The sequence below is a fragment of the Hydra vulgaris genome, chromosome 04 (genome assembly GCF_038396675.1).
Source record: "Hydra vulgaris chromosome 04, alternate assembly HydraT2T_AEP".
NCBI classification, from domain to species: Eukaryota; Metazoa; Cnidaria; class Hydrozoa; order Anthoathecata; family Hydridae; genus Hydra; species Hydra vulgaris.
The window spans coordinates 14,134,729-14,154,147 of record NC_088923.1 but is presented as its reverse complement, the minus strand read 5'-3'; the positions used below and the strand labels follow the sequence as shown (position 1 = coordinate 14,154,147).

General features: G+C 30.0%; 1 protein-coding gene across 8 annotated transcripts in view; it reads left to right on the top strand.

Annotated features, from left to right (window-relative positions):
* The window catches only part of LOC100214834 (uncharacterized), a 65,913-nt gene that overhangs the window by 32,468 nt on the left and 14,026 nt on the right, over nucleotides 1-19,419 (top strand). For 7 of the 8 annotated variants that reach the window (XR_010638049.1, XM_065795514.1, XM_065795511.1 and 4 more), the window contains 2 exons: nucleotides 1,975-14,148; nucleotides 14,236-19,401. Coding sequence is in view for 7 of the 8 variants with exons in the window: in XM_065795514.1 (XP_065651586.1) it covers nucleotides 1,975-14,148; nucleotides 14,236-19,401 (17,340 nt within the window). In the remaining variant the exon portion in view is untranslated. The remainder of the gene's footprint in view (nucleotides 1-1,974; nucleotides 14,149-14,235; nucleotides 19,402-19,419) is intronic. The other variant, XM_065795518.1, reaches the window with a different exon arrangement.

Below are 19,419 nucleotides of genomic sequence, written 5' to 3'. Positions count from 1 at the left end.
GTTTTCTAATGTCATTTTTAGATAAATTATTATAATCTAACACAGTTAGTGCATTTTATAACAAATACGTTTTGTAAAAATGATTTAAAATACAATCTTGATACATAAAAATTTTCCTATATTTTTAAAAATTTTATATGCAATCTTGAAACTTAAAAAATCTTTGTTTCTTTAAGGCACTCTACAAAAAAAATACACAATAAAATTTGTTTATCTAAAGAAGATAGAAATATGTTATACACAAGCTCAAAAGACAGGCTATTTCGAAAAATATCTACATTTTGTTGTTCCACAAAAGTGATATATGTAAAAGCAATATATAACAACTTTAACATTTTGTGGTTTTTTTAAAAAAAAGTAGTTGATTCCTAAATTGATAACCTTGATTATAAAAGTTTGACTCAAAGATGTGTATTTTTTGCTTGTGGGTCTTTATTATTTCATATTTTTGGTTGAAATATGATAATAAAACACGCATATTTTTAAAACAAAGAAATGAATTTTATAAAAGTATATAAGTTTATTGCAGTAAAATTTTTTTGAAAAATTCCAGGAATTATGAGCAAAATTTTTGGGAAAATTTCTGAAAATTTTTAACCCTAATCTTTACTATAGGAATATATATAAATATAAATATATATATATATATATATATATATATATATATATATATATATATATATATATATATATATAATCTTTAAAAGTTATTTTCTTGTTATATGATACAATGTTATTAAAATTCAATAAAAATAGCTGTGAATAAACTTTAAAAAAAATTTATATATTTGTTTTTATTTCAATATATATTATTCAATATTTTGCTGATCTATTGTGATCAGCATCATCAGGTATGATAAAAATTGTTACAAAAAAAAATTCTCATAATAAAAATAAACCATTCCATGGGTACCAATTGTTGGCCCAAACTTAGAAAAGAATTTAAAAAACAAAACTTAAAAGTTATATTTACATCAACTCCAGATTTAAACAATATATTCTGTAACAATAAAACAAAACTTCCTCCAAATACAAACCCAGGCTTCTACCAAATAAAATGTTCATGCAACTCTATATACATTGGTGAAACCAAATGTAATGAGCACCAGAGAAATAGTAAAAAAGGAAAATGGGCTAGTTCTGGTGCTACTGAGTATTCCAAATCATGCAAAGGTACGTTTGACTGAATAAACCCGAAAACCATATCAGTAGCTCCAGAAAATCATACTTGGAAAAATCGAGAATTCCTGTAAATAAATAAAGCTTAAGTTAGACAAGCGTTAGGAAGTGGCAAAAATATTTTTAATAGGGATGATGGTGATAACGTCACAACAAAAGCTTGGGGACCATTTTTTATTAGATTATCTAACGTCAATATTTAATCCTATTTTGTATTTTCTCATGCTCTTTTTAATGTTATCTTTTTAACGGTTTGTTTTTATTATAAAAATTTTCTTTGTAATGATTTTTATTATACCTGATGACGCTGATCACAATAGATCAGCGAAATATCAAATAGTATATATTGAAATAAAACAAATATATATTTTTTCAAAAAAGTTTATACGCAGCCGTATTGATTGAACTTTAATAATATATATATATTTTTATATATATATATATATATATATATATATATATATATATAAATTAGTAGAAAATGACTTAACAAAATTTTTTTTCATTTAACACTGTGTTTCATCAATAAAGACTCATCAGCAAATCTGATGAGTCTTTCTGAATTTCGGATGAGTCTTTATTGATGAAAATTTGGTTAAGTGATTTTCGACTAATTTATAATTGCTCTGTTCTTTAAAGAACATTGAGCACTCTATTTTGTAGAATACATTTTAAAGTTGTTTAAATATATATATGTGTGTGTGTGTGTGTGTGTGTGTGTGTGTGTGTGTGTGTGTGTGTGTGTGTGTGTGTGTGTGTGTGTGTGTGTATATATATATATGTTTATTATTTCAGATAGTGATGGAGAAAGAAGAACAATGACTGAAAAGTTACATGGCAAATCAGCAATCGAAAAGAAAAATAAAGTGGTTTTTGAAAATCCAACAGATCTTCTTGAAAATCTTAATAACAAGAAAGAAAAGTTCAAAGCTTCATTAATAGGGCAAAAAAAGCAAAACATACATTATTTACCTAAATTTAGCAAAAACCTTTTTAAAAATGGTACCAATTTTCACTTAGTTTCTACTAAATTAAGACACATCAGTCCAAGAACAATAATTAAAAATAATTTTTTTTCCCATAATATTTCACCACATCAAAAAACACTGCGATCGACTTTAGGTCTACCTGCTACTGTAAAATCTGTGAATATCCGCTCGCATCATGTTAAGCAGAATAATATTATATCTCCAAGTCATAAAAGTAGATTGGATAACAGTAAAAAAATAATGCCTAATCTATTGAACAATGAATCCATTAAAATATTTAGACAAAAAGAGTTATATCCAACTGTTTGGCCCTATTTTCAAAAAAATACTGTTAATACTATTAACACAAAATCACAAAGAAAATATTCTACTTTTTTTCCAATCACAAACTCTAAAAATATTAGAGAAAGTAAAACAACAAAAGTTGATATTTATAACTATACAAATAAGAAAAATTGGATTGAAAAACCCACAAATCAATTTTTTCATATGACCCTGAAACAAAATGATTCAATGTTCTTGTCCACACTAAAAGATGGCAGTCCCTTAAATAACACTGAGAGAGGAATGGTTGTGGAGTCTTCTTTTTATAATGAATCTTTTTTAAAGCATACAAAAACACAATTGCCTAAAGTATTTCCAACAACCAGTTCAAAACAAATTTATCAGAATAATGAAACCAATGTATTACCATTAAGACCTACTTCAAGTAATTTTAATAAGCTAAAACTTTCTTCAGTATTCTATCCAATGTTTCAACTAAATTTCAGTCATGAATTACATAATATGACATGGAGTCCATTAAATGTATCTAAAATATTGACTAGAAAGACAAAAGAAAACCAATCACTAGTGACATTTTTAGTAGATAATAACTCCAGCAAAGAAAATTTTGTTCACCTAAAAAACAAATTACAAAAAACTGAAGTTGCTTCTTTGTTTCCAGATCCCTTAAACAAATTTAAACTTAATAAATTTATGATTCAATCTTTAACAAAATTAGTGAATGAGCTTGTTCACAATGAAACTAAAGTCTCACTAGCTAACATGAAAAGCTATATACAAAAGTTAAAAAAAGTTTTGGATATTGAAACTGATGCTAAAATTGAAGAACAGAAAGAATCTTATCTGAGTTCTCAAAAATTAAAAGAGAATTTTGAACAAACTCAATATATTTGGGAAAAGTTAAATAAAGTCATGAAATCAGTTCAAGATTTGGAAAAGGAGAAAATAAAAAATAACTCTTTAAAGAATAAAAATGATAGTTTTATAAATCAGTCAAGACAAAAAATTAGGCAATTGAAATTTAACCATTTAAAAAAAAGTTTTAAAAAGACAAAATATAATTTAAAGAAATCCCAATACAGCAAAGAGGATTTATTAAAAGAATTTAGAATAAATACCAACACATCAGTTAAAAACCAAATAAATTTAAAAGAAATTCGAATCAATCTACTTGATATTATTGACAAATTAAATTTCATAGATAAGAAAGTAATAAAAAACAAATCTCAACTCTTAGGTCCTGTTTCCAAAACAACATTATTTAAAGAAAACATGACTAGAGAAATAGAAAAAAAGAAAGATGATTACGCGAATCTAATGAGAAAATGCAACTCTAACTTTACTTTTTACCCAAATCAAAGACTTAAAGGTGGTTTCAGATCAGGTTTGTTTAGTTTTAGAGGATTTGTTTTCAACATAGAAGATTGTGTAAAAGCTTGTTGTCAGCTAGATAATTGCAACATGGCATATATTCATAAAACATTGTGTTTTACAATACAGTGTAGTAATTCTGCTTTGTGCGTTCCTGTTGCAAATAAACACCAAAAAGAAGAGTCAATGCTAATATTTTTGAAAAGAATGCCAGGAAGTCACAGTTTGTTTGATGAGTCTGAAATAATACTATCTGATCCTGATTCAGAGCTTCGCCCTGAATCCTTACATCCTGCAGTTTCCATAAGATCTGGTAAAACAGATGGAACTAACATAAGTGAGGATTTCAAAAATATAATGCCTTATAATGATGTCCAAAACAAGGTTTTAACAGCAATACATTCAAATATCTACAATGATGTCATGTGTTTAAAAAGCAACGCATTAATTGGTTATTCATTAAAAGGCAATTGGGAGGCAGGAGATTACATTACATATGAAAATATAAAGAGTATAAGTGAATGTAGAGATCTCTGTTGTAAATGGAGTGAATGCCATGTTGCCTTATTACTTAAACATTGTTACAACATAAAGTGTAAATTGAGCAACAAATGTACTCTTGTGCATACTCAAGTAGATGAATTTATTCAAGCAAAACTTATTATTGTGAGAATATTTGGAAAAAGTTATTTAAAAGTACCTCAAAAAGCTCAAGAGAAAGTACTAACAGATAAACATTTAATTCCAGCTATGTCAGTTCAAAAAGTTTCAAACAATACAATAATTTCCTATAAAAGGAAAAGCCAAATTGAAAATGAAACAGCGAATATGGACCAGTTAAACGATTTGGAGACTTTGTTGGAAGACTTTAAAAATACTTCAAGCTTTGAACGAATAAACAATATCAAATTTCAGCAAATTGGTAAAAAAGTATTATCTGCAAACAATGAAAACGCAACAAATATTTCATTTGATGATGATAATGAGCCACTAAGGCAAAAATCAAGTTTATCTTCAAATAATCAAAATAAAATTGATGTTATTCCAGAGCTTTCAATAGTTACAACTGATAATGATTATGAATTGCCTCCTGATAAAATAATGTTTTTTTCTACACCAAGCAAGAGCTCAAACTATGATGAAATAAAAAATTTAAATGCAATTTACTCTGGACCTACTGATGCACTTAAAGAACTTCAATCAAAATACTTTGCTCAAAATGATTTTGATGAATTAGGTTTTAACCCTACACAAGGCGTGTCTACTGTACATACTAAACCTGCCATGCAGGCTACGACTTTAACTAAAAATGTTATTCTTTCTTCATCCACAATTCCAAGTGCACCTATCAGTCCAACTTCTCGCATCATTCAGAATACACCTGCCAACATGGGAGCATACAAAATATTTGATAGAAAAAGTGATGAAAATTATGAAAATGACAAACAGAAGAGTCAAAATAAGGTTGTTGACCCAGAAAATACAATATTAGTTTACATAGATCCAGAGGATGAAAGTTTTGATAGTGTTGAAAAACCTACAAAAGCCCCTTATTTTGAGGATAAAATTGATCTAAGAAATAATTTTACTGACTTTTCAAGTAGTTTTTTAAATGATCCGCTCAATCGAACCAAAGAACAGTTAATAGTTAATGAAGAAGCTTCAGTAAGCAAAGCAGTAAATTCAAATAAAACAGATTTTACACCAAATGATTTTAAAAACAAAAAGTTAAATAATAACTTTTTAAAAACACATTTTAATAACTATGAGCAAAATGTTACAGAAAATAAAATGAAACAAAATGTTACAGACAACAGTGTGTATGAGTACAGTTTTGCACAAAATATGCACTATCAGCACAACATAACAGGCAATAAAACAAATGAGCCCATTACTTTAAGCAATAAGTTTGTGTTAAATACTGTTTTCAGTGGTAATGATACCAGGAATCAAACTCCATATAAAAACTCTGATCTTGTAAATTTTCCCCGTAAAAAGATATGCAAGACAACTGATCGCCTCTACAATACAACTTTAAAATATGGACTAAAATCTGGAATTTTTTTTGATGAAGGAATAGTTTCTAATCTTAACATCTGCATTAAAATGTGTTGCAAAAAAAATGAATGCAATATTGCGTTTATGCTCAAATCAAGATGCTATTTAATTGCCTGCAGTGAGTTTGAAAAATGCACTCCTATTTTGTCAAAATCCTCATATTTTTCTCCAAGACTTGTCTATGTACCAAAATCTGAAACTATGAGACAAACATTCAGAAATATAGTTAAAGAGTTTCAAGATAAAACTCTTAAAGAAAAAATAACAACTACAGAACCACTACTCTTACCAATAGATAGAAGTGATAAACAAATTTCAGAATTAGGTTTGGCGAATTCCTCTCTGTTGAGCTTAAAAACAAAAAATGCATCTGTAGTTAATAATTCTATATTACTAACACCCATGATAGATGGTGTTGTAATTAAAGCATCCGCTCTAAATGTAAAACCAACTGTAAAGTTAAACATTGCGGAAAATAAGACAGGAAAAATATTGCAGAAGCAAAATGAACATTTACAGTATAATAATTTTGATCAGTCTATAAAATCATTGCAGTTGCAGTTTAAGGCGATGATGTCATTAGTGTTAGACAGATTCCAAAGTATGGAATACAACAAAACAATTATTATAGACTTATTAAAGAACTTAACAAATGATAATATGAAATCTGAGGGTGAGCGCATGAAACTAGCAATAGACATGTTACAAGGTATTCACAAAGATTTGGAAAAATTAAAACCAACTATGGAGAACCACAATGAAATGAACGTGACCAAATTAATGGCATCTTTTTTAAATGCAAGTAAAATAGAAAGTGATCCTAAAAGCAGTTTTGATCTAAATAGCACTTTAAACAAATTTGCAGAGCATATTGTTGGCCTATTAAAAACAGATTTCTCTAGAAAACTCAAGACTGTTCCAGTTTTACAGAATCATGTTTATAATCCTAATTTAAAAAATTATGAAAATTATACAGAAAAAAATCTATCAAATAAAAAAGTTCAACATGAAAGTCAAATCTCAAAAACTTCACTTGAAGACATACTAAAAGTAAAAAGTGAAAAAGCAGTAGAAAAAGTTACTAAGCTAGTCGATAAAATGGAATCATTCATTAATCACGTAGACACAATTAACAAAAAACTTTACAAAAATCAGCAAAACAAAACTGCTGATGAAGAGTTTCTCAAGTATCTCCACAAAGAAATTAATATCTTAAACATGACAGAGGTATTAACTAAAATACAAAACCAGATTAAAGATTATCTACATCAGGAATCTGAAAATATGAAACACACACTTGTAGAACCACTTATTGGGAGAATTGATGCCATTATGGAAAATATAACATCTTTTGAAAAAAAAAGAGTCTTTCCCACTAAGATTCCTTCACCTGCAATTAAATTGCAACACAATAAAGAAATAAATTCTAAAGAGTACAATAGCGATAATAAAAATCTTAAAAGGAACCAAATACTAAATGTTGCTTCAAAAACACTTCAAAATGATGTCAATTCAATTGTGGCAAACCTAAAGCAAGAGTTGCACTCAATAACAGAACAAGTACATAGCTCATTATTCAGTCAAGGGTTTGGGAAAGTTCCAGTGATTCCTATTTCTTACAATCACTTCATTTCTAAAAAAGCTAGTTCAGCTTTATCAGTTGTTCCACAGTGCAGCCACACTCTGCCTTCTGTGGGGTACACCTTTGCTGGAGGAATTAAGTCTATTGAATATTCAAGTATTGGGAAGGTGAACACATTTCAAGAATGTATTGAGTATTGTTGTCAGTTTGAAGAATGTGATGTAGCTTTGATGCTAAATCAACACTGTTATAAAGTTCGTTGCCTCTTAATAGAAGGATGTCAGATTGTTAAAGCAAATGATTTGCTCTTTGAGGTAAAACTGGCTGTATTAAGTCGTTACTTTGAAAGGCAACAGAATATATCAACCACCAAAGTAGCCTTTTTAAACAAACCATCATTGTTTAAAATAGTTCCATCAATGTTCATTTCAAATACAGTACCAACTAGACATCACTTTATTGCTAACAACTTTCAAAACAAACCAGATAAAAGTATGGCTACAACTGATGAAGGAACTTTGTTAGCTGATATCTCAGTACTAAAACCTACAATGCATTTGGCAAGTTCAATACTAAAACCTACAACGCATTTGGAAAATGCTATGCTTTCTACAACTGTAGTACCTATTTTAAAGCAAGTTTTTGATGATTTAAAAATTCATACTGTCAATAAAACTTTATATACAGGAGAACAATGTTTGCATGAAACAATTAAAGATGGTTTTACACTGAGCAGAGGACTTAAAGCAGGTCAATTTTCTATGGTGGGAAGTGTATATGATTTTTCTCAATGCATAAAAAAATGTTGTCAATCAAATTTATGTGATGTAGCTTTTATGATTAAGCACATTTGTTATACAGTTAAATGTTATAAATTGGATAGTTGTGATTTAGTTCCTGCATTTAAATCTGTATACAATCCTAAAGTAGTTCTTATGAAAAGGTTTAGTGACATGCTTTTGGTTCAGCAAAACAACCTGGTTGCACATACCAATTTTGATGATAAAAAAGTTTTTGTAACAACTCCTACAAAACTTTGCGATCATATGGCACCAACTACTGATGAAATTCTAGAGCAGGGATTAGATATAGCAAAGTACAAAAGTTTAGGGGAGGTCAAAGATTTTAATATATGTCTTGAAAAATGTTGCAAATCAAGATGCGATATGGCACTAATGGTAACTAAACACTGTTATCAAGTTGACTGCTTCAAGCATGATTGTAGATTAGTAAAAACAAATGATTCCATAGCCACAATATCCATTTTGAAAAGCTACTTTGATAAAGTACTTCATACTAAAACAATGTTAGAGAAAAAAAATGTGGGAAAAAATAGTTCAAAAATGTTAACCACAACTCGATCACCTCGATATTTTTCAGTAAATGATAAAATAACCAGGATCATATCAGATATTACTCCATATGAGTTATGTAACCATAGTGCTGTTCAATCTGGTTATACACTTTTTGGTGGACAAAGTTCTGGAGTCTACAAAAAGCATGGAAAATTAGTTTCATTTGATGATTGTTTAAACCTATGTTGTCAAGATAAGGCTTGCAACATTGCTTTCATGATTGCAAATTATTGTTTTACGATACAATGCAATAATAGCATAAGTTGTAGATTAGTACAATCTAAGCCAACTATCTACACTCCTTTAATTTCTATTGTTCGAAAATATGTTGGGGAGCAACTAACAAAAAATGTAAAAGAAAAATCTTCCATTTATTCTCAACCTAAGGCATTTATTGGTAATTCTTTAGCTAAAACAAAATTTAAAAATGAGATTTTTGATCAGCAAGATAAGGAAATTATAAATAGCTTATCTCCTCTATGTAAGCATAGTGTCCCAACATTAGGTTACACTTTGCTGGGAGCAATGAATTCTGGAAATTTTACACGACTAGGTGATGTAAATCAATTTAATACATGTGTGAAGGCTTGCTGTCATTTTGAAAAATGTGATCTTGCATTTATGCTTAAAACTCATTGTTATGCGGTTCACTGCATACTTGAGGAAGAGTGTCTTCTTGTACCAGTTGCTAAAGGCTCTTTACACTTGCCTACCATTTCCATTATTAATGATGCAAGAGTGTCTATTCAGTTGAAATCAACATTATCTACGCCTCTACAAAGTACTAATAACTTAGTACACAAAAGTAAAATTTTTCCTACACCATGGTTTACTCAATTTAAGTCTTCGAATAAGCAAAACACAGCAACTATAACACCAGTCCCATCAGCACAGATATCAGTTCAAAATCCAATTAAAAAGATACCAAAAGCAACATTAAAAACTGAGAAAACTAAAGCAATGTTAAAGGCTTCATCAAAAACCACATCAAAAGTAGCTCTCAAAGCAACAACAAAACCAACAATAAAAGCAACACTGATAGTAACACCAGAAACAACAATAAAAGCAACACTGAAAGCCACACCAGATACTACAACAAAAGCCACACTAGAAACAACAGCAAAACCAACACCAAAAGCAACAACAAAACCAACAACAAAAGCTACACCAGAAACAACAACAAAAGCAACAGCAAAAGCTACACCAAAAACAACAACAGAAGCAACAACGAAAGCCAATCCAAAAACAACAACAAAAGCAGTAACAAAAACCATACCAAAAACCATACCAGTAACAAAACCAACAACAAAAGCTACACCAAAAATAACAACAAAAGCAACAACAAAAGCAACAACAAAAGCAACAACAAAAGCAACAGCAAAAGCAACAACAAAAGCCACACTAGAAATAACAACAGAAACAACAGCAAAACCAACACCAAAAACAACAACAAAACCAACAACAAAAGCAACAACAAAAGCAACACTGAAAGCCACACCAGAAACAAAAACAGAAGCAACAACAAAAGCAACAACAAAAGCAACAACAAAAGCAACAACAAAAGCAACACTGAAAGCCACACCAGAAACAACAACAGAAGCAACAACAAAAGCCAGACCAGAAACAACAGCAAAAGCAACAACAAAAGTTACACTAAAAACAACAACAAAAACTACAACTAAAGCCACACCAGAAACAAAAATAAAAGCAACATCAATATTAACACTGAAAGCAAGACCAAAAACAACAACAAAAGCGAAACTAAAATCAATCAAAAAAGACAAATCTAAAACAAAACCAAAACCATCACAAGAAGCAACAGCAAAAGCAACAACTATCTTAATTAAAAAAGAAGCATCAAAAACCATACCAAAAATAACACCGGTAGAAACAATAAAAGCAAAAATAAAAACAACAAATTTAATACCTCAAAAAACAGAAAACATATCAGTACTTAAAACACCAACAGTAACATCCTTCCTTAAAGAAAAAAAATATCTCAAAAAAATAAAACCAAAATTATTACACTATGCAGAAGATCAAAACATAAGACACCTTATAGCTAGCTTTACACCAGAATTAGACTGTAAGTATAATGATGTAAAACCTGGTTTTACTTTGCTTAGTGGAGCAAATGCAGGCCATTTTCGATATATGGGTAAAGTTAAAGACTTTGATACATGCATCTCAAAGTGTTGCAACCAACAAGACTGCAATGTTGCTTTTATGATAAAATTTAAATGTTATGCAGTACATTGTCGATCAAGGTATGACTGCATGCTTATAAAAGCCAAACCTTCTGAGTTTATGCCAATTGCTGCTTCTATGAAATCATTTTTAAGTGAGGAAAGTAAGACTAGTAATCTTCAAAATGATGAAAATGAAACCAACAAATTTTCAAAAGAGTTTTTTTTAAACAAAAGTAAATTGGAAGAGGAAAATTATTTAAAAAATATTAAATTCGAAATCACAGATAAGATCTTGAGAAGCAAAATTCCAACTGCAAGTAGTTCAGTAACTATTAAACCCCCAGTCACAAAACCACAGTCACATTTTTCTAACAAAATTAATACCATGTCCGGGCTACATGGTGAATCCACGACACACAAATCTTACACACGCCAATCTACTCTACATTTGGCACATCCCCTGTGTCAATATAGCCCGGTTTCTTACAATGTTTCGCTGCGTCATGGAAAGGAGTCGGGCTATTTTACTGATCAGGGGGTTGTGAAAGATCCAATCCACTGTGGAGTGAAGTGCTGTCAAGTTCCTAAATGTGATGTAGCACTTATGCTAAAAAATAAATGTTATACAGTTTCTTGTATAACAACAAGGGGGTGTGAAGCAGTTGAGGATACTACTTTACCATTCTCTTCGGCTGTGATTTACATCATTAAAAACAGTCAAAAGGAAAGTTCTAACAATCTTGTTGATTATCTTCACAAGTCTAAGATAAAAGAATTCCAAACTCCTTATCAACTTCAAATTAAAAGAAAGAGAAAAGAACCGAAGAACATAGAGAAATTGCATAAATCTACCAAAGCAACTATAAAAATGCATTCTCCGTTTTCTGCTACACAAAAAGCTTCTACAATTAAAAAGTTATTTTTGAACAACTTTTTATCCCCTGAACTTAGAAAAAATTATTTACCAACAAAAACTGTGGTATCTCTAAAAAATCGTTTTGTAACATCTACTGATAAAGAAACCCAAAGGTCAAACATTGTTCTTCATGAAGATGATCGAATTCTAAATGCGGAAGATTCAATGCTAAATGATTTTCCTATTTATAAAACTCCAACACTCAAATCAATAAAGTATAGTTTATCAGATGATCTTGTCAAGAAGGATCAGGAGAAAGAATCTAAAAACGAAATCTTTCCTGAAATAAAAATTTTTATTCCTGAAGAAGATTATCAATTGAATCTTGATCCAACATTAAAAGCTTTATATCACCCAACAACTGGCCTAAATCCTTCAAAACTATCGTCTTTAAAGGATAGTTTTGTTCTAAAAAACTTTGTTGATTTTAACAGGAGCAGCAAAGTATTTCCAAAAAGCAAATCATATATGAATGACAATAATTATGTTCCACATTGCATTTTTGGTGAACTTCAAGACTATGTAACGTTGCAAGGAGGATTAAATGCTGGTATTTATTCTGATAAGGGTGTTGTTTCTAGCCCATATTTATGTGCATTGCACTGTTGTACTGATATCAAATGTGATTTAGCATTTATGATATTAAACAAATGCTATACCGTAACATGTTTGAACAAAATGTCTTGTCAAACAGTAAATGCTGCTGGAAATCCTTATCATCCCCAAGTTATTGCTGTCTCAAAAGAATTTCCTATGTCTAATTTATATCGAAGCACATTTTCAAATGTATATGATGAAAATGCATTAAAAAAAGCATTAACTACTTCTCAATCTACTCTCCAGTCTACAACTACTCTCCATCCTACAACTACTCTCCAGTCTACAACTACTCTCCATCCTACAACTACTCTCCATCCTACAACTACTCGCCAGTCTACAACTACTCTCAAGTCTACAACTCCTCTCCATTCTGCAACTACTAGCCAGTCTACAACTACTCACCAGTCTACAACTTCTTTCCAACCTACAAAGCGTCATAAATTCCTCCTTAACCAAAAAATTATTCCTTCTTCTGATACCCAAAATAATATCTTAACTTCAGAAAGTGGAAAAAGTATTTTGTCTGACAAACATAAAGATTCTTCTGCTTTGAACCCTATAGTTGAAGAAAATGATAGTTGTTTAAAAAACTCATTTATAAGCAATCTTTCATTTACTAATGGATTACAAACTGGAAGTTTTAAACAATATGGTGTAGTTGAAAGTGATTTAAATTGTCTTGAAAACTGTTGCAATGAAGCAGATTGTGATGCAGCTTTCATGCTCAATAATTATTGCTATACTGTGAAGTGTTTCATCAAGCCATGCAAATTAACAAAATCAAAGTCTTTTTTATTTAACCCAAGAATTGCATTAGTAGGAAGATCTGATGAGATTTTAAGGAAGTCATTTATACCAACAATGCCACTTGCTGAATATGGAGATCCTTTGAAGAGTTATTTTAGCCCAACAAGTATTTCAAAGGAAATTTTAGACACAAGACAAATTAACATAAAGGACACACAACAAATCAACAAAAAACTTAAAAACAAAAACAAAATCACACAAAGGATTGATTCTGTTGTTAACAAACTTGATAAATTGGAAAAAAAAATTTTCAGTTTAAGCCAAAAACCAATTTTTCAAAAATCAAAATTGATTTTAAGTAGACCAAATAAAATTAATACAGGAGGAGTTTATGACTTGGGAGCAACAGATGTTGACTTTAGAGCCTGGGATAAAAATGTTCCTGATTTAAATGATGACAAGATCATACAATATGATGACGACTCTAAAACAAAACGAATTTTTGTCACTCCTCTGCACCATAAAACAGATGAAGAAGAACTAGATCCTACTTATTTAAAAGGAGATGAAAGTGTTCCTGTAATAAAGTTTGTTAATGATGATGAGGGTGGTGATGATGATGAGGAAGAAGATTCGAAAAATAATAATGATGATACTGATGATGATGATATTAATGATGATGGTTTCTATTATAAAAATATTAATTCCAAAAAGTTTCATAATCAAGGAAAAATTCATTTAAACAATGCTAAAGAAAGGAGTTTGAAAACAAAGGAACCGCCTTTAGTTGTTTTACAAAGAGTCACTGAAAACATCAAAAACAAGCTCATTAAAAAAAAGTATAAAAAAAAACATTTAGAACGACACAGCATTTATGGTAAGTTATGATTGTAGCATTATTTTTATTACCATTTTTTTCATAACTGTGGTTTTAAATATGTAAATTTTTAAACTCATATTATAGAAAACAATTATGTTAAAAATGTGAAGCCAGCTCCACATGCACATGATTTTGTTCGCTTCATGACTACACCTGTTACCACACCTACTTTGCAACCTATACAAGATTTTACTAGGTCATATCAAACACAGGACTACATAACAGTACACAAATATGAAAAAAAATTTGTGTTCCCAGTTCATGATGACATTTCACCAGATGAAGAAAGGTATGTTGTTATACCAGACTATAAAACTAAAATTTTAAACTTGCTTCACGAAGATAAATTAAATAGAAATTATTCATTGAGCATTCACAATGCGAAAGAAAAACATTTAACTCAAAGCACAAACTTAAATAACAATGCAAACAAGTTACACCTTTCAAAATACATTAATGAATCATATCCATTAATAAATGATGTTGAAAATGTTGATGTTGAAAATTTTTACATTAATGATTCTGAATCACATATACAAAATAACACCACATTACACCCATTAATACGTCCATTAGTACACCAAGATAGTCCAATTATTATGAACTCAAATGGTGAATTAATCAATGCAATGGAGCTTAAGACCATAGACAATAAACCAGTTTATCTGTTGAAACCAACTGGCTCCACTCAAACTTTGCTAACTACATTATCAACAGGAGAAAAAGTAATTCGAGTCTTAAAAGGTGTGCTGGAAGAAAATCGCCAAAGTCTTGAAAAAACCTTACGAATGCATCAACCTACAAAAAAGGCAAATTCAGATCAAACTAGTTTAACCAAGAATAACATATTTGGAACCTTGAAAAATGCTCCTCAAGTCAAAGATTCTAAAAAGTATTCATCAAAACCAGCAACAAACGGAGCAGCAGAAAGAATTTTGTATGCTGTTCGTAAGGCATTACGTGATGAGAAAGATAAATTGTTTCGAGGCATCAAAGTTGAACCCACAAGTAAAGTTATTTCTAATATAAAAGTTAATTTATCAAAAAAGGCACAGAAAAAGAAAAAGAAAAAACACTTTAAAAAAATTCTTGTTTCAATTAAAAAAAAGAAGTCATCTAAAGAGAGAATAGAAGCTGCTATTAAAAACTATTTAAAAATACAAAAAGAAGAACTAAAAACAATTTTGAATAAAACTTACCAGTTTACTAAACCGACAACAGTACCAATAACTAAAAGCGATGACATTGAAGAAAAAATTATATATGCTATTAAAAAAGTTCTTGAAGAAGAGAAAAAAGAAATAGAAATGCTGAAAAATGAATCAGCTTTATCAACATCACCAGTCCCCAAATTAACATCAAAATCAGTTAGCGTAAAAATTGCAGATGCTCTTGAAATTATCCTTGGTAATAACTCAGATAAAATTTATCAAGAAAATGAGAGTTTCCATTTAACTCCTGAAGAAAGAATTTCTTTAGTAATAAAACGAGTTCTTGTTGAACAAGAACAAGAAATAGAAAAACTTAGGAATGAATCCAATAAAATATTGCACCAAATCACACCTCCTATCTCTTTGACAACTCCAGTGTTGTTTAATGAAAAGGTTCATTCTGCCATTGTGAGTGTACTTAAAGGTAAGAAAAATAATAAATTCAACCAAACAAATGGAAACCCTACAAAGAAAAACAATGGCTTGGGTGCAAAACACCCCACTGAAAATAGCCTAAAACTGTTAAAAAAAGAAAAACAAACAAATGAAATTGACACTATAGATAATATTAAATCACATCCAACAACCACAATCACAGCACCCCTTGAAATAAGTTTAACAATGCCCATTGCATCATATCCAAAACATACATCAGAACCCACCAGAACATCAACTAAACACCATCTAGTATCATCTCCTTTTCCCATAAAAAACATTATCAGGGCTATAAAAAATGAAATTAGAGATGAAAGAAAAAAAATTGAAACAATAATACACAGTGTTAAACCAACTCTCTCAACAACACAATCAACAACTCTTACTACAAAAAGCACTTTACTTGATGATATTAAGGATTTGTTTGCAAAAGAAAAGTTATATGTCAAAGAATATCAGACCAATCTAACAGCTTTTAAGCCAAATATAATAGCAACTCCTATACCAATGAAAAAAATTCTTAAGGCAATAAAAGAAGAGATGCGAGTTGAAAGAAAAAAAATCAAAGCATTAATGCGTAGTATGAAACCACATATCACTCTGTCTACAACAAGTTCAACAGTGACAACTACAAAAAGCATGTTGCTTGATGAGATTAAGGAAGTAGTTGCAAAAGAAATATTACATTCCAATCAACATCATAGTAATCTAACAACTTCTAGACCAAAATTAATGGCTACCCCTTTACCTATAAAAGACATCATCAAAGCAATAAAAAATGAAATAAAAGATGAAAGAAAAAAAATTGAAATCTTAGTGCGTGGTATTAAGACACATACAACTAAATTACCACCTACTTCAACAACTCTTACTACAACTAAATTACCACCTACTTCAACAACACTTACTACGAAAAGCACTTTACTTGATGATATTAAGGAATTGGTAGCAAAAGAGAAAATACATTTAAAAGAATATGAAACCACCCCTAAACCTATTATAATAGTGAGTCCTTTACCAATTGAAAATATCATGAAAGCCATAAAAAAAGAAATGAGAATTGAAAGAAAAAAAATTGAAAAAATAGTGCGTGGTCACAACTCCTATCCCAGACTACATACAACGCTATCAACATCAACAACACCCACAACTAAAACCACTTTAGTTGGTAAAGAAAAAAATATAGCATTAATAGAAAAAACAAATTCTGAAGTGCTAAAGACTTATCAAACAACTCCTAAATCTACAACAACTCCTTTACCAATGAAGAACATTATCAAGACGATAAAAGAGGAGATCAGAGATGAAAGAAAACAAATTGAGAAATTAATGAAATCACAGCTAACTAGAGCAACTGTACCAACAAAACACATGGCAACAAAACACACGACAACAAAACACACAACAGCTAAACACATTACAAAAACAAAAGTGACAACAAAACTTGTTACAAGAAATACTTTTGATGTGCTCTTAACGAACATATTAAAAAGACAAAAACAAGAATCTCAGCCGTCTTCTTCTATAAAAGATGCCACAAACATGATAAGTGAAGTGAAAGATTTGTTTAAGCAAAGTAAAATCGCAATTGAAAATCTAATAAACAAAACTAGAACAATAACAAGCCAGCAAACTAACAAAACTGAAACATCAGCTTATAGTAACCAACTAATTGTTGATGGTAAAAACAATGAAAATAAAATATTTTCAGATATAAAACAAGAAATTCTTAATGAAAAACAAGACATTGCACTTATGCTAAACAAATCATTTGCTTTGCATAACCCTACTGTAATACCAACAAGGAAACCTTTGGGAGCTGAAATTTTGTCTGAAATTAAAAATATCCTAAAAGAGGACAGATCAAGTATGAGGGCGCTCATTAACACTACTCTAAACGGTTTTAAATCAACTTTACCAACAGCAAAAAAAGTTTCAAACTTTGAAACTGCAGAAATGATCTCTACCATGAAAGAAGTTTTCAACAAAGAAAAAGATGATATAAATGATATAGTTGAAAAATTAAAACCTTCAGTTACCACTGCTTCTTTTTACACAACAAAAAATCCATTAGTGAGGGAGATGAAAGATGCTTTGAGCAATGAGATTCTTGAGTTTAAATCTCTTATTGATGATATTAAATTAAAAGTTAATCCCACTAAAACTACTTTAAAAACTTTTCCTTACACACCCACTCACCCACACATACAAACACCCACTCAGAACTTAGTTGCAGATTTTAAAGATGTGTTATCAGAAGAACGAAACAAAATTGAGCATTTAGAAAAAAATGAAAACCCTTCTAAAAAATCTTTAGAGAAAAACGTAGACATTGTTAGTGAAATAAAAAGTGCTTTAAGTGCAAGTACTGACACTATTAAAGATCTAATTGTTAAGTCTGTCCAAAATGTTCCTTTATCTACGCAAAAACCTTTCAATTTCCACACTACAAAACAGAAGGTGACAGCCCGTAAAACTTTTCCAATAACCAAATCTGGCATGTTACAAGAAATAAAGGCCATTCTTTTATCTGAAAATTCCCTAATGAAGCAGATGTTAAACCAAACAAAAAGTATTATTCATGTCACATCTAAACCTCTGACAACATTTATGAAACAAAAACTAGTATCTACCCATGATGCTGTTATTGATGCAATTAAGGAATTTAAAGGTGTTCTCGAAGAAGAAAGAAATGCAATAAAGTTTATTCAAACAAACATTACAGCACATTCTCCAACTCAGAAACCACATAGAACAACTCGAAAATTACATAGTCCAACACATAAAACATACACTCCAGCTCATAAAGTTTACACTACAACTCATAAAATGCACACCGTAACTCATAAATTGATTACTCTAACTCACAAAAGACACATTCTAAACAACAATGCACACACAGCTTTCAGGCACACACCGACTCACACACAGCATACAAACAAACGAAATAATATTAATACTAATATACCTATATTTAGGTTAGAAACCCAGAATAAATTAGAACCCAACAGTAAAAGAGTTATTATTATTGAAAGTAATGACTTATCCAACGATTTATTTGATGGTTACCAAACACAATACAGAACCGAAAATCCAAGGAAAGTTTTAATCGATGATTTAAAAAAATTGGAGGGTAATGATAACCTTGAGAAAAGATTTAGTAATATTGAAAGAATTTTAAAATCTAAAGTTCAATCACCAAATTTTGATGTACAGTATTCTCCCACTTCCAGACAGTTTATATCCCAAGTTGAAACTCCACGTATTCAAGGACAGTATATCCTCACTTCTAAGCAGTTAAAAGATGCATCACTTTTTCCAAGACAAATGCATCATGTTACCTCAAAACCTGTAACTCGATCTCATTCTACAAAGCACACTAAAGTAAATACTACACCAAAAATTAGATATTCCACATCACATTTCTTTACGAAAAAGTTTTCGCATAAGACAAGTAAGCCGACTCCAAGACCATTGATGATTTCAACACTCTCCAGGAATAAACATTTAAATCGCTACAATACTGCTATACCAACAAAAGTTTCTACAAAGAACAACATCCCTGCTATTGCCAAGAATAATGTTGAAATCGTTCCAAGCAAAGGTTATAATTATATTATTT